Source organism: Entelurus aequoreus, linkage group LG27 (assembly GCF_033978785.1).
Source record: "Entelurus aequoreus isolate RoL-2023_Sb linkage group LG27, RoL_Eaeq_v1.1, whole genome shotgun sequence".
NCBI classification, from domain to species: Eukaryota; Metazoa; Chordata; class Actinopteri; order Syngnathiformes; family Syngnathidae; genus Entelurus; species Entelurus aequoreus.
The window spans coordinates 24586560-24611113 of record NC_084757.1 but is presented as its reverse complement, the minus strand read 5'-3'; the positions used below and the strand labels follow the sequence as shown (position 1 = coordinate 24611113).

General features: G+C 39.7%; 1 protein-coding gene and 1 long non-coding RNA gene across 3 annotated transcripts in view; both read right to left on the bottom strand.

Moving 5' to 3' along the window:
• Window positions 1-53: 53 nt before the first annotated feature.
• On the bottom strand, window positions 54-4861 carry LOC133644565 (uncharacterized). The gene is made up of 3 exons (XR_009824789.1): window positions 4074-4861; window positions 347-552; window positions 54-189 (listed from the first exon to the last, which is right to left on the bottom strand). It is a non-coding gene; the product is annotated as an uncharacterized LOC133644565 (long non-coding RNA).
• Window positions 4862-5608: 747 nt separating this feature from the next.
• The window catches only part of zgc:92140 (uncharacterized protein LOC447854 homolog), a 70580-nt gene continuing 51634 nt past the window's right edge, over window positions 5609-24554 (bottom strand). Inside the window, exons 4-6 of one of the 2 annotated variants that reach the window (XM_062038612.1) lie at window positions 20328-20398; window positions 11622-11682; window positions 5609-6477 (exon numbers count right to left, since the gene is read on the bottom strand). In XM_062038612.1, coding sequence (XP_061894596.1) covers window positions 6439-6477; window positions 11622-11682; window positions 20328-20398 — 171 coding nt within the window. In that variant the 3' untranslated portion in view covers window positions 5609-6438. The remainder of the gene's footprint in view (window positions 6478-11621; window positions 11683-20327; window positions 20399-24554) is intronic. The other variant, XM_062038613.1, reaches the window with a different exon arrangement.

Here is a 24554-nt window from a genome sequence, read left to right as displayed (position 1 = left end):
GTCTAGACAGAGTGAAGTGAATCCTCTTGAGAGGAGAGGAGATGATTAAGACGGTCATGACGTCATGATGGTGCGTTCAAGGCCTCCTCAGTAGCAACTGGACTTATTCCAGCAGGCAGCTTTGCCTCATGAGTCAGCGATCTGGTCAATCAGCAATATGTGCTCTTTGCGCCACGGGGAGTTAAGGAGCTGCAAGATGCATAAATAAAGTGTAAGAATAATTAGTTGACAATGAAAGTAAGTAGGTCATCACACGGGTGGGTGCAGCATGAATGCAAATGCGTGTAATTGTGTCCTTCCCACGCGTGTGTAATCCACACTATTGCATGCAAGAGGCTTTACGTACTAATGAGAAAGAGGCAGCCTGCAGGAACATGCAGTGTGGGCATGAAGACGTGGTGGTGCTAGCGTGCGTGGAGCTGCAATGGAGGTCCAGAAGCAGGCCTGGAAGTGGAGCCATGATAGTTAAAGTCCCACTTGAGTCGTCATCCGAGTGGGCAATGAGTGCATGCATGGACTTGGTCATCTATTTCTGGGCTTCACAGGCACAGTCTTGGGGAAAAAAAATGACAAATCAGTTGCAGGGTCAGGCTGTCCCACTCAAGAAACCTCCATTTTTTAAATTGGTTTTCAATATTACTGATGTATTATTACAACCCAAAACACAATGAAATCAGACTTGAAGGAGGTTCATTCAGTTTAATTTTGTAGGAAAAAAAATTAGATTACAGACATGACACAAAAACTGAAGTCATTTCAGATGGCAACTTTCTAGTTTTGAGGAAAGAATCAAGAAAATTAATTGAGGTAGTCAGAAACTGTTTCATTTTTAGTCATCTCAGGGCGTTTAATCGAGCACAACTATGGACTGTTTGCTTGGTCTTGGAAGACGTTTTGCCTCTCATTTGAGTAGACTTCATCTGTTCATGCTCATAGACTTTGATTAGTCAGATCTAGTTTTAAATTGGTCAGATCTAGTCTTACGCTTAGATTGGTCAGAGCTAGTTTTAGACTTAGATTGGTCAGAGCTAGTCTTAGACTTAGATTGGGCAGATCTAGTCTTGGACTTAGATTGGTCAGATCTAGCCTTGGACTTAGATTGGTCAGATCTTGCCTTGGACTTAAATTGGTCAGATCTAGTCTTGGACTTAGATTGGTCAGACCTAGTTTTAAATTGGTTAGATTTAGTCTTAGACTTAGATTGGTCAGAGTTAGTCTTAGACTTAGATTGGTCAGATCTAGTCTTGGACTTAGATTGGGCAGATCTAGTCTTAGACTTAGATTGGTCAGATCTAGTCTTGGACTTAGATTGGGCAGATCTAGTCTTGGACTTAGATTGGGCAGATCTAGCCTTGGACTTAGATTGGTCGGATCTAGCCTTGGACTTAGATTGGTCAGACCTAGTTTTAAATTGGTTAGATCTAGTCTTAGACTTAGATTGGTCAGAGCTAGTCTTAGACTTAGATTGGGCAGATATAGTCTTGGACTTAGATTGGTCAGATCTAGTCTTGGACTTAGATTGGTCAGAGCTAGTCTTGGACTTAGATTGGTCAGAGCTAGTCTTAGACTTAGATTGGTCAGAGCTAGTCTTAGACTTAGATTGGTCAGAGCTAGTCTTAGACTTAGATTGGTCAGATCTAGCCTTGGACTTAGATTGGTCAGATGTAGCCTTGGACTTAAATTGGTCAGATCTAGTCTTGGACTTAGATTGGTCAGATCTAGTTTTAAATTGGTTAGATCTAGTCTTAGACTTAGATTGGTCAGAGCTAGTCTTAGACTTAGATTGGTCATATCTAGTCTTGGACTTAAGATTGGTCAGAGCTAGTCATAGACTTAGATTGGTCAGATCTAGTCTTGGACTTAGATTGGTCAGATCTAGTTTTAGACTTAGATTGGTCAGATCTAGTTTTAGACTTAGATTGGTCAGATCGAGCCTTGGACTTAGATTGGTCAGATCGAGCCTTGGATTTACATTGGTCAGATCGAGTCTTGGACTGAGATTGGTCAGATCGAGTCTTGGACTGAGATTGGTCAGATCGAGTCTTGGACTTAGATTGGTCAGAGCTAGTCTTAGACTTAGATTGGTCAGAGCTAGTCTTAGACTTAGATTGGTCAGAGCTAGTCTTAGACTTAGATTGGTCAGATGTAGCCTTGGACTTAAATTGGTCAGATCTAGTCTTGGACTTAGATTGGTCAGATCTAGTTTTAAATTGGTTAGATCTAGTCTTAGACTTAGATTGGTCAGAGCTAGTCTTAGACTTAGATTGGTCAGATCTAGTCTTGGACTTAGATTGGTCAGAGCTAGTCTTGGACTTAGATTGGTCAGAGCTAGTCTTGGACTTAGATTGGTCAGAGCTAGTCTTAGACTTAGATTGGTCAGAGCTAGCCTTGGACTTAGATTGGTCAGATCTAGCCTTGGACTTAGATTGGTCAGATCTAGTCTTGGACTTAAATTGGTCAGATCTAGTCTTGGACTTAGATTGGTCAGACCTAGTTTTAAATTGGTTAGATCTAGTCTTAGACTTAGATTGGTCAGAGCTAGTCTTAGACTTAGGTTGGTCAGATCTAGTCTTGGACTTAAGATTGGTCAGAGCTAGTCATAGACTTAGATTGGTCAGATCTAGTCTTGGACTTAGATTGGTCAGATCTAGTTTTTGACTTAGATTGGTCAGATCTAGTTTTAGACTTAGATTGGTCAGATCGAGCCTTGGACTTAGATTGGTCAGATCGAGCCTTGGATTTACATTGGTCAGATCGAGTCTTGGACTGAGATTGGTCAGATCGAGTCTTGGACTTAGATTGGTCAGATCGAGCCTTGGACTGAGATTGGTCAGATCGAGTCTTGGACTTAGATTGGTCAGATTGAGTCTTGGACTTAGATTGGTCACATCGATTCTTAGACTTATATTGGTCAGATTGATTCTTAGACGTAGATTGGTCAGATCTAGTCTTAGACTTAGATTGGTCAGATCTAGTCTTAGATTTAGATTGGTCAGATCTAGTATTAGACTTAGATTGGTCAGATCTAGTCTTAGACTTAGATTGGTCAGATCTAGTCTTAGACTCAGACTGGTCAGATCTAGTCTTAGACTTAGATTGGTCAGATCTAGTCTTAGACTCAGACTGGTCAGATCTAATCTAGTGGCTGGTGCCAAAACCCCAAATATTTATACTCCAAAACCAGGAGGGTGTGCCTGGGCAAGGATGGTTTCGTCCTATTGTAGTGAGAAAAACAACTGTTTTGATGCAAACAAGCAATCCTACTGTCAAAGCCAACGACAGTCGTTGAAGTGTAATTCCCCCTTGTTAGCATTGAGGTATTGTTGCTGTGGATCTGCTACTACCAGTCCAAAATAGATGGAATCCCCCACGTTAGCATTCCACTCAGTTGTAAACAAATGGCACAAATGGCATTATGGTCACCTTCTGTGAGCAGAATGTTTCTAATTCGTTATTTGTTGGATGCCAAATTGCAGAGTCTTTTAGGAATGGTTGAAAGGACAGTGTTGTATGTGGGAGACAGGTGGTGTCGCAGACTACCTCTTCTGTTCAGGGATGGTTTTTCAACCTTGACAAAGATGGCTTCCCTCACTCCTCTTTCGTACAATTCATCCTCCCTGTCCAGAATCTATACAATGTTTGTTCTCAAAGGAGTGCTGTTTGTCCCTGAGGTGCAGGTAGACAGCTGAGTCTTGGAGCCTGAAGAGTTTGTCCGTCTATGCGTCGGCTTCGTGGTTGTTTTGTTTCCCCAATATATGAATCGGTGCATTCATCATTACACTGGATAGCATACACCAGATTGTTTTTGTGGGTGAGGGGTGTCCGGTCTTTAGGATGCACCGGTCTCTGTCTCAGGGTGTTGCCTGGTTTGAAGTGTGCTGGGATGTTGTGTTGGTTAAGATAGACATGATACATATGGAATGGCAATATTTTTGCGTCTGTCACCATTTTCCTCATCCACTCTGTTCTTGTTATTTCTGGAACTGTCATGTTTGTTTTTAGTGAATAGGTGTGCAGAAAGTAATGTGCAAGTCAGCTTACTAAGACAAATAAAACAAGAAAATAACATTTACCTTATTAAGATCCAAGACGGCAACAAATCCTGATGCCGACACGATACTCCTCCGAATTCTTCACATTCAAAAGGACAGCAGTTGTATCCGCCACATGCTGCTAGTCTTAAACCTGACACACACATTAAGGCTTTGAAGGTCACAGTATCACTCCTAGTGTTTCATAATGCATCTGCTTCAGTGTTTGACCCGTCATTACTTTTGACTATTTACCTTTTTGCTTGTCTGCTGGATCTGTAAGATGAACACCTTGAGCTACAGTACAGCACAGGGGTGTCAAACTCATTTTAGCTCAGGGGCCGCATGGAGTAAAATCTATTCCCACGCGGGCCAGACTGGTAAAATCATGGCATAATAACTTAAAAATATGAAGACAACTTCAGATTGTTTTCTGTCTTACTTGACTAAAAACAGAACAAGCACATTCTGAAAATGCACACATTAGAAATGTGTTCAAATTTCTGAGGAAAAAATGTGTTTCAGTTTCAAAACACCATGAACACAATGAACTTAGACTTTGTCTCAGTGTTTTTACAAAGCCATTAAACTTTAAGTACTTCCTGTTGAGCATTCTCGTGTTGGCAGTTCATTAAAAATGTTTGGAAAAGCATTTGAGTGTTTTCCTAATTTGCCGCATTGGTGAAATCTGCACACCACAACATATTCATTTTCCATCATTGAAATATTACAATACAAACAAAACAGTTTTTAAGATGACACCTTAGCTGAAATCAAGGTAACATAACTACAAACTTAAACAATGTGAACATGGCAGATTTAAGTATAAATCAAAATAAAACGACAAATATAGAAACACACATTTTTACAATGGAGATCAGGGTGCGCATCGTGCATTCAACCAATTGCAAGCGCTGCATGGAACTCTAAATACAAAGATGATGGTCAAGTTGACTTAAGTCTTTGCATCTTACTGTTTCGTTATTTTACCGTCGAGTGGATAACCTACAATGAAAGAAAGTATTGTGCGTCGATACTGCCGCCATCTGCTGCCAGCCACAACAGCTGATTGCTTGCACCTGCGCCTAATGGAGTAGCGGCAGCCAGTCCAGAGGGCGCTTTAAGGCAGCTGACATGTCATCTTTAAACAATGTCATGTGTGACGTGGGTTACACTTGAATTGCTATTGCGACATCCAGTGGACACATTTAGAACAGCAGTTTCTTTCATTTAAAAAATACAGCTCATTTTTGTATTGAGCAGACTGATCTTGCAGGCCGCGAGCCGGAATAAAACCTGTATCAGACCCGCGGGCCTTACGTTTGACACCCCTGGCTATAGCAAGTTTTCAGATCATGTTTATTCTTTTTTTTTAAATAAGCTTTTTTGACCTTCGACTATTGTAGCTACAGTATCATTGTTGGCGCTGATACTGTTGGCTATTCTCAGAATGACTGCATGGCTTCTGGTACCTGACGCCACACTCCTCTGGGTGCCAGCATGACGGCACTCTATTAGTCAGCACTGTGCACACACGCGCGCGCACACACACACACACACACGCACGCACTGCGGTCTAAGAGCTTTGCCGTTTTTATTTTAATAGAAAAAAAGTATCCAAATAATACAACAGGAAGTCTCCAGTAAACATGTCAAAAACATTCTGATCAGGTCGTCGTTTCCATGGCAACGCCCAGCATCCTCCAACCCGCTTGAGCTCTCAGCTTCATTTGTTGCTACAGTGCCCGAGTGTTGGTGTGTGTGTGCAATAAAATAACAATAAAAACAGAGTGAAGTTGACGGAATGAATGTCTGCTGGTGAAATGAAAAAGGATGAGACACTGCATGATGCTGATGAGGAGAACAAAATGACATTGGGATAAAAAACAAAAAAAAAGGTTGTAGACCACCTGACTTGAAAAAAAATATATATCACAAAATGTTCCCTCTTCCACGCCTTTGGCCTTGCTCCCTAAAAGGAGTCCCAATGTGGCGTCACATGACGCCTTAGTCCTAGGTCGGCACCCATATTTGGGGTTGCTTGTTGGTAATTGGTGGAAAGGGACACACCATTGGTCTTGGAACCTTCTCTCTCCGTTTGTGTAGGAGGGGCCAGGTGTGCAAGGGGCGGGGCTACAGTCTCTGAAGAAAGTGTCTTTTTGTCTCATTCTCGCATTTATACTCTTGATAAAATACTATCTTTGCCGCTTGATGATCGGAAAACCCTGCACATGCACGCCCCCACTGCTAAAACACTGACTCAACTCTCTCTCTCACACACACAGACACACACACACACACACACACACACACACACACACACACACACACACACACACACACACACACACACACACACACTTTGTGAGGGTCTCAGTTGGTGTCATCTCTAGGGGGGGCCGCTGTGCTATGTCCCGTCGTCTTCTTCCGAGCAGTAGTCTCTCCCCTGGAAACAATTAAAAAAGAAATTGTTATATTTTTATATTTTACTTTCCACATAATACTCTCTAATTGTCTTCATTAATCACTACAAATAAATAAAAAACGCCTCTAAAGTGAAACACGGCTGGCTTCCCCCCACCCCCGCCTCCTTTCAGTGTGTATATGAGCGACTGTATGGTGGGCTTTGACTTAGTGAGTCTTTTTGTTCATTTCTGTTATGCGAGGTGGCGGTTGTCATCAATAACTGGCGGGAGAATCTATCCTTTTTGATTATATGACCACGTCCTGCACCAGATGGCTTTGCCTTAATAAGGTTATTTTAGGTTTGTTTATTTCTATTCTGCCCGGTGGCAATTATCATAATTAACTGGCAGTAATCTACATTGATGATATGACATGTACACAAGGGACTATCGTTTTTCTTTGTCATGATTTTGTATTTTGAAGTAGTATCAATCAGAATTTTGGATTATTTTGAGTCGTGTTTATTTTTTATAAACACAATGAAGCATGACAACGGTTATTAATAACTGGCAAGAGGAATTATTACAGTGCATGACACATCTACAATGGCATACTCGAAGTGCTGGTGTGTGAGTGAGCGTGCTCTGAATTTTGACTTGGTGGATTATTTGGAATTATGTTATTCATTTCTATTACGCAACGTGGCGGTTATTGTTAACAACTGGCGAGAGGGGAGATCCAATTAAGTATACGACACATACTTATGGATGTGCTTGAGCATAAGCAAGCAAAATGTGGGCTTTGTGGATTATTTTGAGCTGTCCGGTTTCTTTCTATTGAGCATAAAGACGGTTATTAATAACTGGCAGGGGGAATGATTACAGGGCATGATACATCTACATTGCACACGAGGGGCCTGACTTACTAAGATCCAAACATTACATGCTAAACAGCACATGCAATCTATAAAAAAGCGTACGATTAGTGGGCGTGTTGCGTGTGATTTACCAAGATTGTAAAGTGGTGCAGACCGCCTTATTTAAGTGAGGATTTTGCGTGGAGACCAAGGAGACACTCATTTACTGCACATTCATGTTATCATGCTGTTATACATATATATATATATGTATATATATATATATTATAATATATATATTATATATATATATATATATTTGTATACATATATACAAATGCCACATACCTGTGGCATTTTGCTATCTTTTCAAACATGCAGGAGACATCTACCACTTATTATGGGCATTTTAGAAGCAGTCGTGCAATGCATCTATGTGCTCAAGACGCAAAAAAAGTTATTTCATATGGGAGATATTTTAATAATATATATTCTATGTGACAAATGCCATTAAAAACACTCAATGAACACAAAATGAATTGCACACCCTATTCTGCTCACTTAAGAGACACAATCCACTTTGCACACGTTTAACAGATCGGCTTTGCGTGTGCTATCAAGTGTGCACGTGTTTTAGTACACGCAAACCGTTAGTAAATCAGGCCCTAGATGTGCTTGTGTGTTAGTGAGCATGCCGCCGGCTTTGTCTTAGTTGATATTTTGGACAATTTTAATCCATTTCTATTAAGCAAGGTGGCAGATATTGGTAATAACTGTCGGGAGGAGAGATTATATTATACGACGCATACTTTAAGCTCAAGGATGTGATTATACTGTGCATTTACTCAATGTATTTGTACGTTAGTAAGCGTGCCATTGGCTTCGACTTTGTGAATTATTTGGAATTGTTTTATCCATTTCTATTAAGCAAGGAGGCAGTTATCATCAATAACTGACTGGAGGAGAGTTTGAATTCATTCTATAACATGTATATTGCACACTTTCCTACTTTGCATCAGTCCATCTTAGATGAGATCGGGCCCAGCGGAGCGGGCGGCGTTCCTGGGTGTTGTTGATAAATGGCTTTCGCTTTGAATGGTAGAGTTTTAAAGGCCTACTGAAACCCACTACTACCAACCACGCAGTCTGATAGTTTATATATCAATGATGAAATCTTAACATTGCAACACATGCCAATACGGCCGGGTTAACTTATAAAGTGCAATTTTAGAATTCCCGCCACACTTCCGGTTGAAAAACTCCTTTGGATATGATTTATGCGCGTGACGTCACAAAAGCAACGGAAGTGGTTGGACCCCATCGGACCCGATAGAAAAGCCTCTTGTTTTCTTCGACAAAATTCCACAGTATTCTGGACATCTGTGTTGATGAATCTTTTGCAATTTGTTTAATGAACAATGGAGGCTGCAAAGAAGAACGTTGTAGGTGGGATCGATCGGTGTCTTAGCGGCTAAGTACAATACTTACAGCAACACAACAAGGACTACTTACTACGCCTAGCCGATGCTTGCCGCCAAACCCACGGATGAAGTCCTTCGTCGCGCCGTTGATCGCTGGAACGCAGGTGAGCACGGCTGTTGATGGGAAGATGAGGGCTGGCTGGCGTAGGTGGAGCGCTAATGTTTTATCATAGTTCTGTGAGGTCCGGTTGCTAAGTTGCTAAATTAGCCTTAGCGTCGTTAGCAACAGCATTTTTAAGCCTTACCAGGCTGAGAATTTTTAACCGTGTAGTTACATGTACATGGTTTAATAGTATTGTTGGTCTTCTGTCTATCCTTCCAGTCAGGGGTTTATTTATTTTGTTTCTATCTTCATTTGAGAACGATGCTATCACGTTAGCTCAGTAGCTAAGTGTGTCACCGATGTATTGTCTTGGAGATAAAAGTCACTTTAAATGTCCATTTCGCGTGCTCGACTCTCATTTTCAAGAGGACATAGTATCCGAGGTGGTTTAAAATACAAATCCGTGATCCACAATAGAAAAAGGAGAGAGTACATAGTTCTGTGAGGTCCGGTTGCTAAGTTGCTTAATTAGCCTTAGCGTCGTTAGCAACAGCATAGTTAAGCCTTACCAGGCTGAGAATTTTTAACCGTGTAGTTACATGTACATGGTTTAAAAGTATTTTTGATCTTCTGTCTATCCATCCAGTCAGGTTTTTTTTTAATTTAGTTTCTATCTGCATTTGAGACTGCTATGCTATCACGTTGGCTATGTAGCTAGGTTAGCTTCTATTTTTTTAGCTTTGAAAAGCTGAATATTATTAATCGTGTATTTACATGTTCATGGTTTAATAGTATTTTTGATCTTCTGTCTATCCATCCAGTCTGGGTTTTTTTTAATTTAGTTTCTATCTGCATTTGAGACTGCTATACTATCACGTTGGCTACGTTGCTAGGTTAGCTTCTATTTTTTTAGCTTCCAAAGCTGAATATTATTAATCGTGTATTTACATGTTCAGTCACTGTGAATGTCCATTTCGCGTTCTCGACTCTCATTTTCAAGAGGATATAGTATCTGAGGTGGTTTAAAATACAAATCTGTGATCTACAATAGAAAAAGGAGAGAGTGTGGAATCCAATGAGCCAGCTTGTACCTAAGTTACGGTCAGAGCGAAAAAAGATACGTCCATCACTGCCTCTCAAGTCCTTCACTGTAACGTTCCTCATCTACGAATCTTTCATCCTCGCTCAAATTAATGGGGTAATCGTCACTTTCTCGGTCCAAATCTCTCTCGCTCCATTGTAAACAACGGGGAATTGTGAGGAATACTAGCTCCTGTGACGTCACGCTACTTCCGGTACAGGCAAGGCTTTTTTTATCAGCGAGCAAAAGTTGCGAACTTTATCGTCGATTTTCTCTACTAAATCCTTTCAGCAAAAATATGGCAATATCGCGAAATGATCAAGTATGACACATAGAATGGATCTGCTATTCCCGTTTAAATTAAAAAAAAACATTTCAGTAGGCCTTTAACTTGCACTTACAGATGTAGCGACGAACTGTAGTTAATGACAGTGGTTTTCTGAAGTGTTCCTAAGCCCAAGTGGTGATATCCTTTACACACTGATGTCGGTTTTTGATGCAGTACCGCCTGAGGGATCGAAGGTCACGGGCATTCAATGTTGGTTTTGCGGCCTTGCCGCTTACGTGCAGTGATTTCTCCAGATTCTCTGAACCTTTTGACATTACGGACTGTAGATGTTGAAATCCCTAAATTCCTTGCAATAGCTCGTTGAGAAATGTTGTTCCTAAACTGTTCGACAATTTGCTCACGCATTTGTTCACAAAGTGGTGACCCTCGCTCCATCCTTGTTCGTGAATGACTGAGCATTTCATGGAAGCTGCTTTTATACCCAATCATGGCACCCACCTGTTCCTAATTGGCCTGTTCACCTGTGGGATGTTTCAAATAAGTGTTTGATGAGCATTCCTCAACTTTCTCAGTCTTTTTTGCCCCTTGTGCCACTTCAAACATATTGCAGGCATCAAACTCCAAATCAGCTAATATTTGCAAAAAAACCAACAAAGTTTACCTGTTCGAACGTTAAGTATCTTGTCTTTGCAGTCTATTCAATTGAATATAGGTTGAAAAGGATTTGCAAATCATTGTATTGTGTTTTTATTTACCATTTACACAACCTGCCAACTTCACTGGTTTTGGGTTTTGTATGAGCGAGCGTACTGTGCTTTGGCTTTGTGGATTATTTTGAGTCAATTTATTCACTTCAATTACGCAAGGTGGCGCCTATTATTATTAATAATTGGAGGAGCCATCCTACTAATTACATGGCACGTGTACAGTGTGCACCAGATGGCTTTGACTGTATGGATTACTTTGAAGCTTTCGGTTTATTACCCAGTTGATTACGTGGTGCGAGTGTACTCCTAAATTACATTTTTGGTGCAGTTTGAGGAATGTATTTACAATACCAGCAGATGGCGCTGCAGTTAAAAATGCTTGCAGTGTGTGTGGAAGTCGCCACTTTGTAAAGTGTTTTACTGCCACCTACAGGACTGGAGGTCACATTTGAAAAAAAGCTAGCAATAGTGTGTTGCGTTTATCTTAAGTTGACACATTCAATGAATTACGGCGTGACTTTTTGGGAAACTAGTGTCTTTTTTTTATGTGTGTTACTTTTTAATTTTATCAATGACCACTTGACCGCGTCTTTTCAAACATTAAGGACCCGTTGTTTCTTTTAGCGCTCAGAGGCGCGATCCAATGCCCTTTCACGAAAATACTGCAAATCACAACCAGCCGCCTTTCTATAAATCATAAGAAAACAAACAACCTCGCCTCCCTCACCTTCTCAATCTTCTCATCCAGCATTCTGAAGAATTCCTGCTGGCTCTCTGACGAGTGAATACTGGCCGAGGGAGGGAGGGAGGAAGTTGGAGGATGGAGACGAGGAGGAGGAGGTAGGCAACAAATACATCATGAGAATTTTCCATTACAACTTCCCACACCCCCCAGTCTTTCCTTACACACACACACACACACACACACACACACACACACACACACGCACACGCACACGCACACGCACACACACACGCACACGCACACGCACACGCATACTGACAAATCCTCACTGCAGTGTGAGAACTCCTCAACCCCGGAAGGAATTTTGGTATCTGTCTAACAAATCTTCATAAGCCACAACATTAGGTACACCTACACACTCTATTAAGATATTAGAACAGGTACATCGAAAAATATGTGACTATTATGATATTTTGTGTCAGTATATCATAGGTGTCAAACTCAGATCTGGCCTGCCACTTCGTTTTTAAAGTGGCCCGACAATATTTTATGTGGCATTTAATGTTGTCAACCAAGTCATTTTAGGTGCCACCCCCATTCATTTATTTGGCATTTAATATGGTATGCCGTTCAATCTGTGTGGCATCCATTTCATTTAAAGTGGCCTGCCGCATCATATATTATGTGGCATTAAATGTGGTCCTCCAGCTGTCATTAAATGTGGTCACCCACGTCTTATGCCCATGACATTTGATGTAACACCCAAGTCATATAATGTGGCCGACAACATTTTATGCGTCCCCAGCTTTCATTTAATGTGGTCTATTACGTCATTTGAGGTGCCACTAATGCTATTATTTTTGCACATTATTTTATGTGTCATTTAATATAGTTTGCCATATCATTTAATGTGGCCCGACAACTTTTCACGTGGCATTTCACATGGTTCACCACGTCATTTTAGGTGCCACCCACATTATTTTATGTGGCATTTAATATATGTTATTTAATGCGGCTCGCCACATCATTTAATGTGGCCCGACAACATTTTACGTGGCATTTAACATGGTCCCCCAGCTCTCATTTCATGTGGTCCACCACATCATTTTAGGTGCCATCCATGTCATTTTATGTGGCATTTAATATGCTCTGCCATTCAATTTGTGTGGCATCCACGTCATTGATGTGGCCTGCCACATCAAATATTATGTGGCATTAAATGTGGTCCTCCAGGTCAAGTCATTTTAAGTGCCAACTTTTTTTTTTTATTTGGCATTTGATATGGTCTGCCATATCATTTAATGTGGCCCGACAACATTTTACGTGGCATTTAAAGTGGTCTAACAGCCCTCATTTAGTTGGCCTACCACATCATTTTAGGTGCCACACATTATTTTACATGGTATTTGATATGGTGTGCCATTTCATTTAATGTAGCCCGCCACATAGTTTAATGTGGCCCAACATTTACTTGGCATTTAACATACTCCACCAGTTTTCATTTAATGTGGTCCACCACCTAATTTTTGGTGCCACCCACTACAATTTTTGTGGCATTTAATATGGTCTGCCACATCATTTATTGTGGTCCACCAGCTCTCATTTAATTTGGTCCACCACCTCATTTTAGGTGCCACTCACATCATTTTATGTGGCATTTATAATTGCCTGCCATATAATTAAATGTGGCACCCACATAATTTCATGTGGCATCCACATCATTTAATAAGGAATCCATTTCACGTGGAATTTAACATTGTCCACCAGCTCTCATTTAATGTCAACCAGGTCATTTTAGGTGCTACACATGTCATTTTTTGAGGCATTTAATTTGGTCTGCCTTGTCATTTAATATGGCACCCAATTCATTTATAGTGGCCTGCTACATCATATATTTTGTGGCATTAAATGTGGTCCTCCAGCTCTCATTTAATGTGGTCCACCACCTCATTTTAGGTGCCACTCACGTTATTTTATGTGGCATTTAATATTGTCTGCCATATAATTTAAAGAGGCCCCCACGTTATTTAATATGGCCAGCCAGATCATTGAATTTTGCCCAACACATCATTTTATGTGGCATTTAATGTGGTCCAGCCACATTATTTCATGTGGCACCCACATCATTTAACGTGGCCTGTAAAACATCGGAATTAATAAAGCACTTTCTGGCTAAATTACAATTGTTGTTTCGTTTGACAGAAAAAAAAATCCTGCAAGCAATACAACGTGTTCTACACTTTAATCTGTGCATGCAACAAGATGTTCAAAGCATCAAAATTGAATACTTAAATATCTCCCCGTCACCTTGACAAGTTATCCATCAATCTGTTATTCAAAAATATAATAATCAAAAACAGTTGTCTATGCAAATTGTGTAACAAGGCTGTTATACATTTGAGGGCAGCCATACTGTAATTGCAATATGGCCCTTAATCAAAATGAGTTTGTCACCCCTGCCCTATATATTATAGCTTCATTACATAGAGTGAAATATTTCAAGCCTTCATTTCTTGCAGGTGTAAGGATTAAGATTCAAAAATATCATAATGCAGTGTCTCATTAAATTTGAAAATTGTTAAAAAAAATAAAAAAAAGTTGAATACTGGAAAGTCGGAGTGTGTCAATACACTCAGCTCAGGAGACAATACCAGCTTTTGACAAAACTGCATTGACAAAATAAATGACTGGACAAACAGACTTTTTAAAATTGTTGTGAGTCACAAACCATGCAGGTGCATTTGGAAATATTGTATGGCTTTGCATGCATTTTCTACACTGTTGAGCTTCTTTTCCCAAATTGAAACTAAAATTAAAAATGGTAAGTGTAATTGGAAAAAAAAAAAAATGCCTATAGCTGCTTGAGGTAACATGCCAATATATCCAAAGGGCTGTTCTATCGCATCTTGGCGTCCATGACTGACCTGTGTGATGGCAGTCATGGCTGCTTTCGTTTGGGGAAAAAAAAACAGAGCATCTTTGGCGGGTGAAGACTAAGCCAGTTTGTAGTGTGCGTTTCCTCTCCACTTCCATGTTGCGTGGTTTGGTCTTTTAGGCTGCTAGTAGTTCTTCTGTCCTCTACCCGCAAAACAGCTTTTTTCTTAAATTAAAAAAAATTGCTGATTTTAATCTCGGAAGATCCCACCACAACCCTATTGGAGAGTCATAGTGTCACACCCGAAATAGCTGATGAACTCAGAACCGGCAAAGGTTTTCATCAATGGTCTCTCAGTCTGGGTCAGTAGGTTACGCAATCATGGGGAAGACTGCACACTTGTCAGTCGTTGGGCCCCTCCACAAGACGGGTAAGCCACTAAAGATATTGCTGAAGAAGAGTGGTGTAACCAAGCATATTCATAGAAAAGTTGAGAGGAAAGAAAAAGTTTGAAAGGAAAGAGGTGCACCGACAAAAAGTGATAACTGCAGCCTTGAGAGGATTGTCAAGCAAAATCCATTCAAGAATTCTAAGAGTGGACGAAGGCTGAAGTCACAAGAGTCACTGCAAAATGTCACATTTCTCACGTCAAGCCACTACTAAACCAGAGACAACGTCTGTAGGCTGGAGCGATCGATTATTTTAGTAACCGAGTAATCTATCGATTAGTTTGTTCGATAAATTGAGTAGCGTCCTATCTGGACTCAGAGGTCCAAAGTCCTCTTTCACATAAAAGTAATTCATAAAATGGAGGTGCGGCAGTCTGTAACAAGAGTGGAGAGGCTTTTAGTCAGTTTGTTTCGATGCACTAAATGAGTAGATTTCTCAAAGAATTAAAGGCCTACTGAAACCCACTACTACTGACCACGCAGTCTGATAGTTTATAAATCAATGATGAAATCTTAACATTGCAACACATGCCAATACGGCCGGGTTAGATTAGTAAAGTGCAATTTTAAATTTTCCGCGAAATATCCTGCTGAATACGTCTCGTTATGATGACGCCTGCGCGTGACGTCACGGATTGTAGCGGACATTTTGGGACACCATTGTGGCCAGCTATTAAGTCGTCTGTTTTCATCGCAAAATTCCACAGTATTCTGGACATCTGTGTTGGTGAATCTTTTGCAATTTGTTTAATGAACAATGAAGACAGCAAAGAAGAAAGCTGTAGGTGGGAAGCGGTGTATTAGCGGCCGGCTGCAGCAACACAAACACGTAGAGAACTGGGACAACAGAGACTCTTACCAGGAGGACTTTGAGTTGGAGACGCGCTACCGTGAGTACGCAGCTGCGGCTTCCAAACATTTGATCGCTTGCCCGTACGTGCGTGCCGCTATGTGCATGTCACGTACGTAACTTTGGGGAAATATATGTGCTGTATGAACTTTGCGGAAGTGAACGGTACTTTGGGCTGTGGGATTGAGTGTGTTGTGCGGGTGTTTGATTTGTATTGGCGGGTTATATGGACGGGAGGGGGGAGGTGTTTGTTATGTGGCACATTAAATATAAGCCTGGTTGTGTTGTGGCTAATAGAGTATATATACCGTATTTTCCGCACCATAAGCCGCACCCAAAAACTACAATTTTTCTCAAAAGCTGACAGTGCGGCTAATAACCCGGTGCGCCTTATATATGGATTAATATTAATATTTATTTTCATAAAGTTTAGGTCTCGCAACTACGGTAAACAGCCGCCATCTTTTTTCCCCGTAAAAGAGGAAGCGCTTCTTCTTCTACGGTAAGCAACCGCCCCCATAGAAGAGGAAGCGCTTCTTCTTCTACTGTAAGCAACCGCCAAGGTGAGCACCCGCCCCCGTAGAAGAAGAAGCGCGCGGATATTACGTTTCATTTCATTTGTGTGTTTCTGTAAAGACCACAAAATGGCTCCTACTAAGAGACATGCGTACAAGGTTCCACTGACTTTTGATATTCATGTGAACCGCACTGTGGATACAACGGGAACATGTACGGTGAATATTCGCACCACAGGGAATGAGAAGTCGTCCTTCACTGTGGTTCTAGCTTGCCATGCTAACGGCCAGAAACTTCCACCCACGGTGATATTCAAAAGGAAGACCTTGCCAAAAGGAACTTTCCAGCCGGCATCATCATAAAAGCTAACTCGAAGGGATGGATGGATGAAGAAAAAATGAGCGAAGAGACCGGGTGACTTTTTTCACGTAGCTCCGTCCCTGTTGATCTATGACTGCATGCGCGTCCACATCACAGATGGTGTCAAAAAACAAGTGAAGCACACCGAAGAAGAATAATTCGAGGGATTTGTGGATGAGTAATAACTTCAGAAAGTGAGCTTTAAATGTTTATTTTGTGTGTTGTGTGACACTAACGTATGAGCAACCTTAAGTTATTGATGTTGCTATTGCTCTGCACTATTTTGAGTGTTACTATTTTTGTGATTGCACATTACATTTTGGGAGTGAACAGAGTTGTTACAACGCTGGTTTGTAATATATTATTAAAGTTTGACTGACCTATCTGACTGTTTTTTTGACATTCCCTTTAGCGTAGCGTAGGTGCGGCTAATAACACGGGGCGGCTAATAGGTAAACAAAGTTTTGAAATATGCCATTCATTGAAGGTGCGGCTTACAACACGGGGCGGCTTATGGTGCGGAAAATACGGTATGTCTTGTGTTTATTTACTGTTTTAGTCATTCACAGCTGAATATCAGGTCCCACCCGCCTCTCACAGCATCTTCCCTATCTGAATCGCTTCCACTGCCCTCTAATCCTTCACTCTCACTTTCCTCATCCACGAATCTTTCATCCTCGCTCAAATTAATGGGGAAATCGTCGCTTTCTCGGTCCGAATCGCTCTCGCTGCTGGTGGCCATGATTGTAAACAATGTGCAGATGTGAGGAGCTCCACAACCTGTGACCTCACGCTACTTCTGGTACAGGCAAGGCTTTTTTTATCAGCGACCAAAAGTTGCGAACTTTATCGTCGATGTTCTCTACTAAATCCTTTCATCAAAAATATGGCAATATCGCGAAATTATCAAGTGTGACACATAGAATCGACCTGCTATCCCCGTTTAAATAAGAATTTCTCATTTCAGTAGGCGTTTAAGATTTCTACAACACATGGAGGACCTGAATCTGATAGTGTTTGACTTTTTAAAGATCGGATTAAGATCTCTGTGGAAGACCGACACGCCGCTCTTTAATACATTATTCACATGCAAAGAACAAGCCGGGAGGTGCGGGGTAGCATACAATTTCAAGATAAAGAAGCTGAAAAAGGTCAATATTTCTAAAGTGTATAATATGAAAAAATCCACCCATATGATAAGTGTCCCAAGAAGACACTTTAAAGAGGAACTGTACTCTTTTTAAATGTTTCTTATCATTCTCAATTCCTGTACGAGACCAGAACAAATGTTTTTCTCTTTTTTGTGTATTTTGAATTGTAAAACCCGGCTCGTACTAGATGGCTAACAATAAAGACAATGGGATACATCTATTCCGCCTATAAAAACATCCAAAAACTGCCAAGAGTACTCCACTTCTATCTTGTGACCTAAGCAGTAGTCAAGTATTTGCGATATTGTTATTATAAGACACAGGTGTCAAACTCAAGGCCCGGGGGCCAGATCTGGCCCTCCTTGTCATTGTATATGGCCCGCAGAAGCCTGGAAATAATGTGTCAATAAAATACCTTATATTTTGTCGACTTTCTTATAGTCTTACTAAAGGTATTTTTTCCCCCCAATTTGACAGAAAAACAAAATAAAGTCCAATATTGCAACAAATATTAAACGATCTAAATATTCTACTAAAAATTCAAATAAATACTTAAACATCTGCTTAACTTATGATTTCGAAGCAAGTTATCTATTAAATTGTACACTATAAAAGTGACCAATAGATTTTACTGTAAAATTTACGGAGGTTTTTACAGCATGTTACTGTAAGTTGAAAAAAAACAACCAAGGTTTGTTTTTTTCTACAGTAAAATTCTGTCGACTGAGCTGTCATTTTGGGTTTTTTTACCGTAAAATCCACAGTTGATGTTTTTTTACGGTGTATTACTGTAAATGGAATAACGGTACTACATTTTATTATGGTAAAAAACTGGCAGCTGAATTGCCAAAATAAAATATATATTTTTTTCTATTTACAGTAATATGTTGTAAAAAAAAAAAAACATTAATAAAAAAAAAACACCAAATATTTTACAGTAAAAGTTTGGCAACTAAGCTGCCAGTTTTTTCCGTAAAAAACAGTGGTAAAGTCCACAGATTTTTTTTACACGGCACGTTAAAAAAAAAAGTAAAATAATCAAATATATAGGCAAAACCATTAATTATTAATGTTACAAGCGGCCCTCTGAGGGCAGCCATGACTGCGGTGTGGCCCTCAATGAAAACCACTTTGACATCCCTGTTATTAGAGCTAACACCAAGGAACTATTTTTAGCGGCGCTGTGATCACAGAGGTACACTCGCTAATGCAGCAAAAAAAAAAAGAAAGTTTCACTTTAAATTCGTGACATGACGCCAGCCGTGGAGAGTAACCTATAAACAGCCGTATTCTAACACCAACATTTTTGTATAGACAATTACATTAATAGAGTGAAATATAATGTGTGTTTTGTTAGTCAGTAGATAACAATAATAAAGATTAGTAGTAGATCACATGAAGCATCTTTGCCTTGATCTTATTCATTTCAAATCATCTTTATTCATACTTTAGTGACGTAAAATTTAAACTTCCAAATACAACAATTTAGACAAAGTCATAGGCATGTAAACCAGCAAATAAACATAATGTACTGCGTAGTTTATATTTACAATAGTCAAATATTTTTGTTTATCTCTGATGATCATTACGACCACAAGTGTCATTTAAACGTATTAAAACATTACCAACAGCACCTAATAGCTGTGGAAATGTTGTAGTTATCGGTTTGATCCTGAGCTTGAATACTTGAATACAAATAACTTTTTACATATTTACATTACCACATAGCTAAACAAGCTGAAATAACAACAATCCCCCCTAGTGATAAAACAAAGAAACTGGGACTTAACATGTAGGATGTTAAAATAGAAGATACAGAACTATTTGAGAAATCAGACTAATTTAGTACATGAAAACTCACTGACTGCCATGTCTTCCGATGTGTTTTCTTAAGTCCACAATCAACGCAGATCATCTACCAGGAAATTCTACGGCACTTCATGCTTTCTTCTGCTGACAAGCTTGATGGAGATGCGGATTTAATTTCCCAGCAGGACTTGGCACCTGCCCACACGGCCAAATGTACCACAAGCTGCTTCAATGCCCATGATGTTACTGTGCTTGATTGCTAAGTCACCTGACCTGAACCCATGAGGTATCTGTACATACAAAGTTTAGAGCCACCAGACCCAACCTGAGCTTCTTTTACACCTGAGCATCCATGCCACCCCCCATTGTTAGGCAGTAATTCATGCAAAAGCAGCCTAGTGAGTGCATTAAAATAAACATATTTTTTGATTTTCTGAGACACAGGATTCCGGGTTTTTAATTATCTGCACGTTATAATTATCAAACCTGCAAGAAATAAAGATATTAAATATTTCGCTCTGTGTGTAATGAATCCATGTAATATGGGTTTCACTTTCTGAAACGAGTGACCAAAAATAGTCAATACTTTCATAACAAATGTTTGGAGATGTATCTGTATATCAAAGGCTCAATATATTAGAAAAGGGCTCTCAGTATGATTCACGGCAAACTGCAACCACAATGATAAACATACTGTACATTATGACATTATTCTGACAGTGTTTTCTGGACACTTACTTTGATTTAATGTTTGCCGTTTCATTCTGCTGCTGCTGCTGCTTGCCCCTGTGTTGCACGTTACTTTTTTCCTGAAACACACATCAACAGGTGTTATTATGTCACATAAATACAGAAAAATCCTTTAAATGGATTCTAGTACTTGCTGCTGTGGCCACATGCCTACATCGTATTATTGTGTTACTGGTTTATTATTCATAGGCATTTTAACAATATGACACACAACACATTTCAAGGCTGCTGTGTTACAATATTTTGCCATTTTTATGTGTTCATAAGGTGTCATATTTCAGATTCATGAATTGTTACCCGCAACAGCCATTACAAAAAAATCTATAATGAAGACAATAATCCTAATTAATCAGTCAGAAATCAAACTTTTGGCTGACATTTTTTGTATGTTATGTTTGATGTGTAAATATTGGACATATAAAAGGAATACATTATGAACAAAAATATAAACACTTTTTTTTTTTCTCACATTTTTCATAAGTTGAACTCAAAGATCTAAAACTTTTACTATATATACAAAAGTATAAAGTATATATTATATACACAAACCTTGGCACAGCCATTGAGGAGTGGACCAACATTCCACAGGCTACAATTGAGAACCTGATCAACTCTCTGCGAAGGAGATGCGTTGCACTGCGTGAGGCAATTGGTGATCACACCAGATACTGACTGCTTTTCTGACACCCCCCACACCCCAAATAAAGCTAACTGCACACTTCATAGTGGTCTTTTGATGTGGGCAACCTAAGAAACCTGTGCAATAATAATGCTGTTTAATCAGCATCTTGATATGCCACACCTGTACGGTGGGAAGGATTATCTTAACAAATAAAAAAATGCTCACTAACACAGATTTAGACAGATTTGTCAACAATATTTGAGAGGAATAGGTATTTTGTGTATACAGTAAAAGTTTTAGATCTTTGAGTTCAACTCATGATAAATGAGAGCAAAAACAAAAGTGTTGCGTTTATATTTTTGTTCAGTGTACATCAGACCTGGGCATTCTGCGGCCCGCGGGCCGCATCCGGCCCTTTGTACGTCCCTGTCCGGCCCGCGTGAGGCCAATTATAAATTACAAAATAAATTTTAAAAAGTATCTATTTCGAGTGTGCAATACAACGGTGCTGCTTTTGTTTTGAAAAGCGTTATTTGTATTACTTCCGTGTGGACGTATGCTCGTGCGCGCAGCGGCAATCACAAATACAAAATACATTTAAAAAAACATCTTTGTCGTGCGTGCAATACAACTGTGCTGCTTTTATTTTGAAAAGTGTTATATGTGCGTATGTCCTGTGAGGGAAGGCGCACAGCGACAATTTGCCCGGTTATCCCCGAGACGCTAAAAAGAGAAAAGTTGATGGCGAATGGCGTGTTTAAAAAAAGACATGGACTGCCAAGTAAAGGTAAAGCCGTGTGCTTATTTGTGGTACACATGTTTCTGTGTTTAAAGAATATAGTGTAACGACCTGCTGAAGTAGATGTTGTCTTCTTGAGTTGTGTAAATGAGAAGTGAGGAGACGTGCGTGTGGAAGGAACGAGATATGTTGAGCTGTGTTAGTATAGCTTGCTCAATAAAAGTTTAAAAATTGCGTCAGACTTGCTGTGCACTTCTTCTGGACGCTACAATTGCTGTCAGAAGTAAAACTTTGCGCATACTGCACTGCTTGTGTGCTACGTCATCGGGAGGTACGTGCCACGTGAGGAGCTCGCCGCAAAGAGAGAGACAGACAGAGAGAGAGAGAGAGAGAGAGAGAGAGAGAGAGAGAGAGAGAGAGAGAGAGAGAGAGAGAGAGAGAGAGAGAGAGAGAGGCAGCGTTTACAGGTGCAGCCACGCTGCTTGCCACGGGGGGAATTCCGCCCTCAATGAAGACTCCCAGGTTTGATGGCAAGGCGAACTGGGAGGCATTTCATCCCACTTGTGACATCAATTGTAGCGTCCAGAAGAAGTGCACACCAAGTCTGACGCTCTTTTTAAACTTTTATTGAGCATGCTATACTAACACAGCTCAACTTATCTCGTTCTTTCCAAAAGGAAAACCAATCCTCACTCCTCATTTCCGCAACGGCAACGCTTCCTCCTTCTTCGCCAATCACCTTACAGACGTGCTACGTTCACAACAAAGAGGATGCAGGATGAAGTGACAGAAATTGAAATTTTTGTATTGTAATATACATCAGGAAGTGTTGTGTAAGAAAGTGTTAAAAATAAAACCATCAAAAGCCATCTGCTTTTGTATAAAGATAAGTTAGGTTAAATGAAAATATTATTATTATTATTATTATCGATCTTACGGTATATCAAAAATAATTTGTGCAAAATTTAATTGAAATATTGTCGGTGTGGCCCTCCAGCAGTGCTCGGGTTGCTCATGCGGCCCCCGGTAAAAATTAATTGCCCACCCCTGGTGTACATTATACAAGCATTGTAGTACTACTAGACAGTTTATTTAAAAAATGCTGTTTAAAATATCTACTTTCCCAAAAATAATGAGTTAATTAAATAGAGCTACAAGCACAATAATGACACATTTTTAAATTAATACCTCTCCAATAGTGTCACTCAAAACTGAACAATATAATCTTTGTAAAAACATATTTAATGGAATTATTGTACTGGCCCATTGCAGGGGTACCTAATGTTGAGGCCTGTCAGTGTGTAGTTTTTGTTTGTATTGAACACATTTTAAATATGAAAAAATTGTATCTGCCTGAGCTGTATTATGCGTACAGTGTATGTTGTGAAGCTGCACTGATTTAAAACAGCCTCCGCTTCGATTTGGCTATGGTTTATACTTACAGTACATTAGTTCATGTTTAGAAGCTGAGCAGGACAGTAAGCAGGCCTACCTCCGCTACAACCACGATAATAAACATGTTACATGAACACGTACAGTACCTGATCAGACAGACCTAACGAAAAGACCCATGAGTGTATGGTTTGTATTCCGACACGTGACTTCTTCCCAGATGTGGGAAAAAAGCAGTGGTCAACCAATCATAAAGATGGCTGTTGTGCAGCAAGCACCGTGCGAACGGAGTGTGCAAGAGGCCTACATTTTCCTGCAAAAAGCAGATACGAGCAAGAAAATCAAACTATGCAATGTAATAGATCCCTATACTTTATCAAAAAAGATTTGTCGAGTGATATCGAGGATTATTCGTAGGTCATGTTGCCAGAAATGTCGAACTCTCTGGTGCTCCAGACTTTGATTGATTGATTGAGACTTTTATTAGCAGGTTGCCCAGTGAAGTACATATTCCATACAATTGACCACTAAATGGTAACACCCGAATAAGTTTTTCAACTTGTTTAAGTCGGGGTCCGACACCATTCTACACGACAAAACAGATGAAAACTTGGAAAAGTATGGAAGTCTACAACTTCTTTGTGTGGCTGGGTCAAGGAGCCTTTCCCGGACAAATATGCATCGTTTTTCTCGAGGTAAGGTTGCATTTTATGATTTAACTTCGCATCTACTGCCATGTTTGTTGTTGTTGTTCACGCTGTTTATGAGTATGTGTGTTTTTCATCCTCTTCATCAAAAACTAGATGTCAACTTTGTGTATGTGCTGAAAGATCCATATATGATTGCTGCTTTTGGTAATAACTTAACTCTTTTAGGTTTTGCTCACATTTGCCTTCTATTATTTAGACATGCCCAGTGGGTGCGTTACAAAACACTCGTGCACTGCATAAACTGAAATCTAAGTAAGATTAAATATCTCAAATAAGGGTGATATTTGCTTATTTTCTGTCTAATAAGATAATTCTTCTCACTAAGCAGATTTTATTTTAGAGTCTTTTACTTATTTTAAGGGTTTTGGTCCTAAATGATCTCAGTAAGATATTACAGCTTGTTGCTGAGATTTTATGACCTATATTGAGTAAAACATGCTTGAAACTAGAATATCAACTGTTGCAGAGCTGTGTCATCAACACTCACAAGTATAACTAGTTTTTTAAAGTAATAATTTCTTATTTCAAGCATGAAAAAAATAAATCATGATTTTGACACAATTATGTCTCATATTTAAAACAGATGACAGCCAAATTGACTTTGCTGTTTTATTTTCAATGAAACAATAGAAAATACGTACTCATATAGTAGTACAGTTGGCACAGTACAGTAAACTGACAGTTAATATTTAAACATTTGACATTTCAAACAATTTTGAACAGAAATAGTTCATGCACATTCAGATAAATTC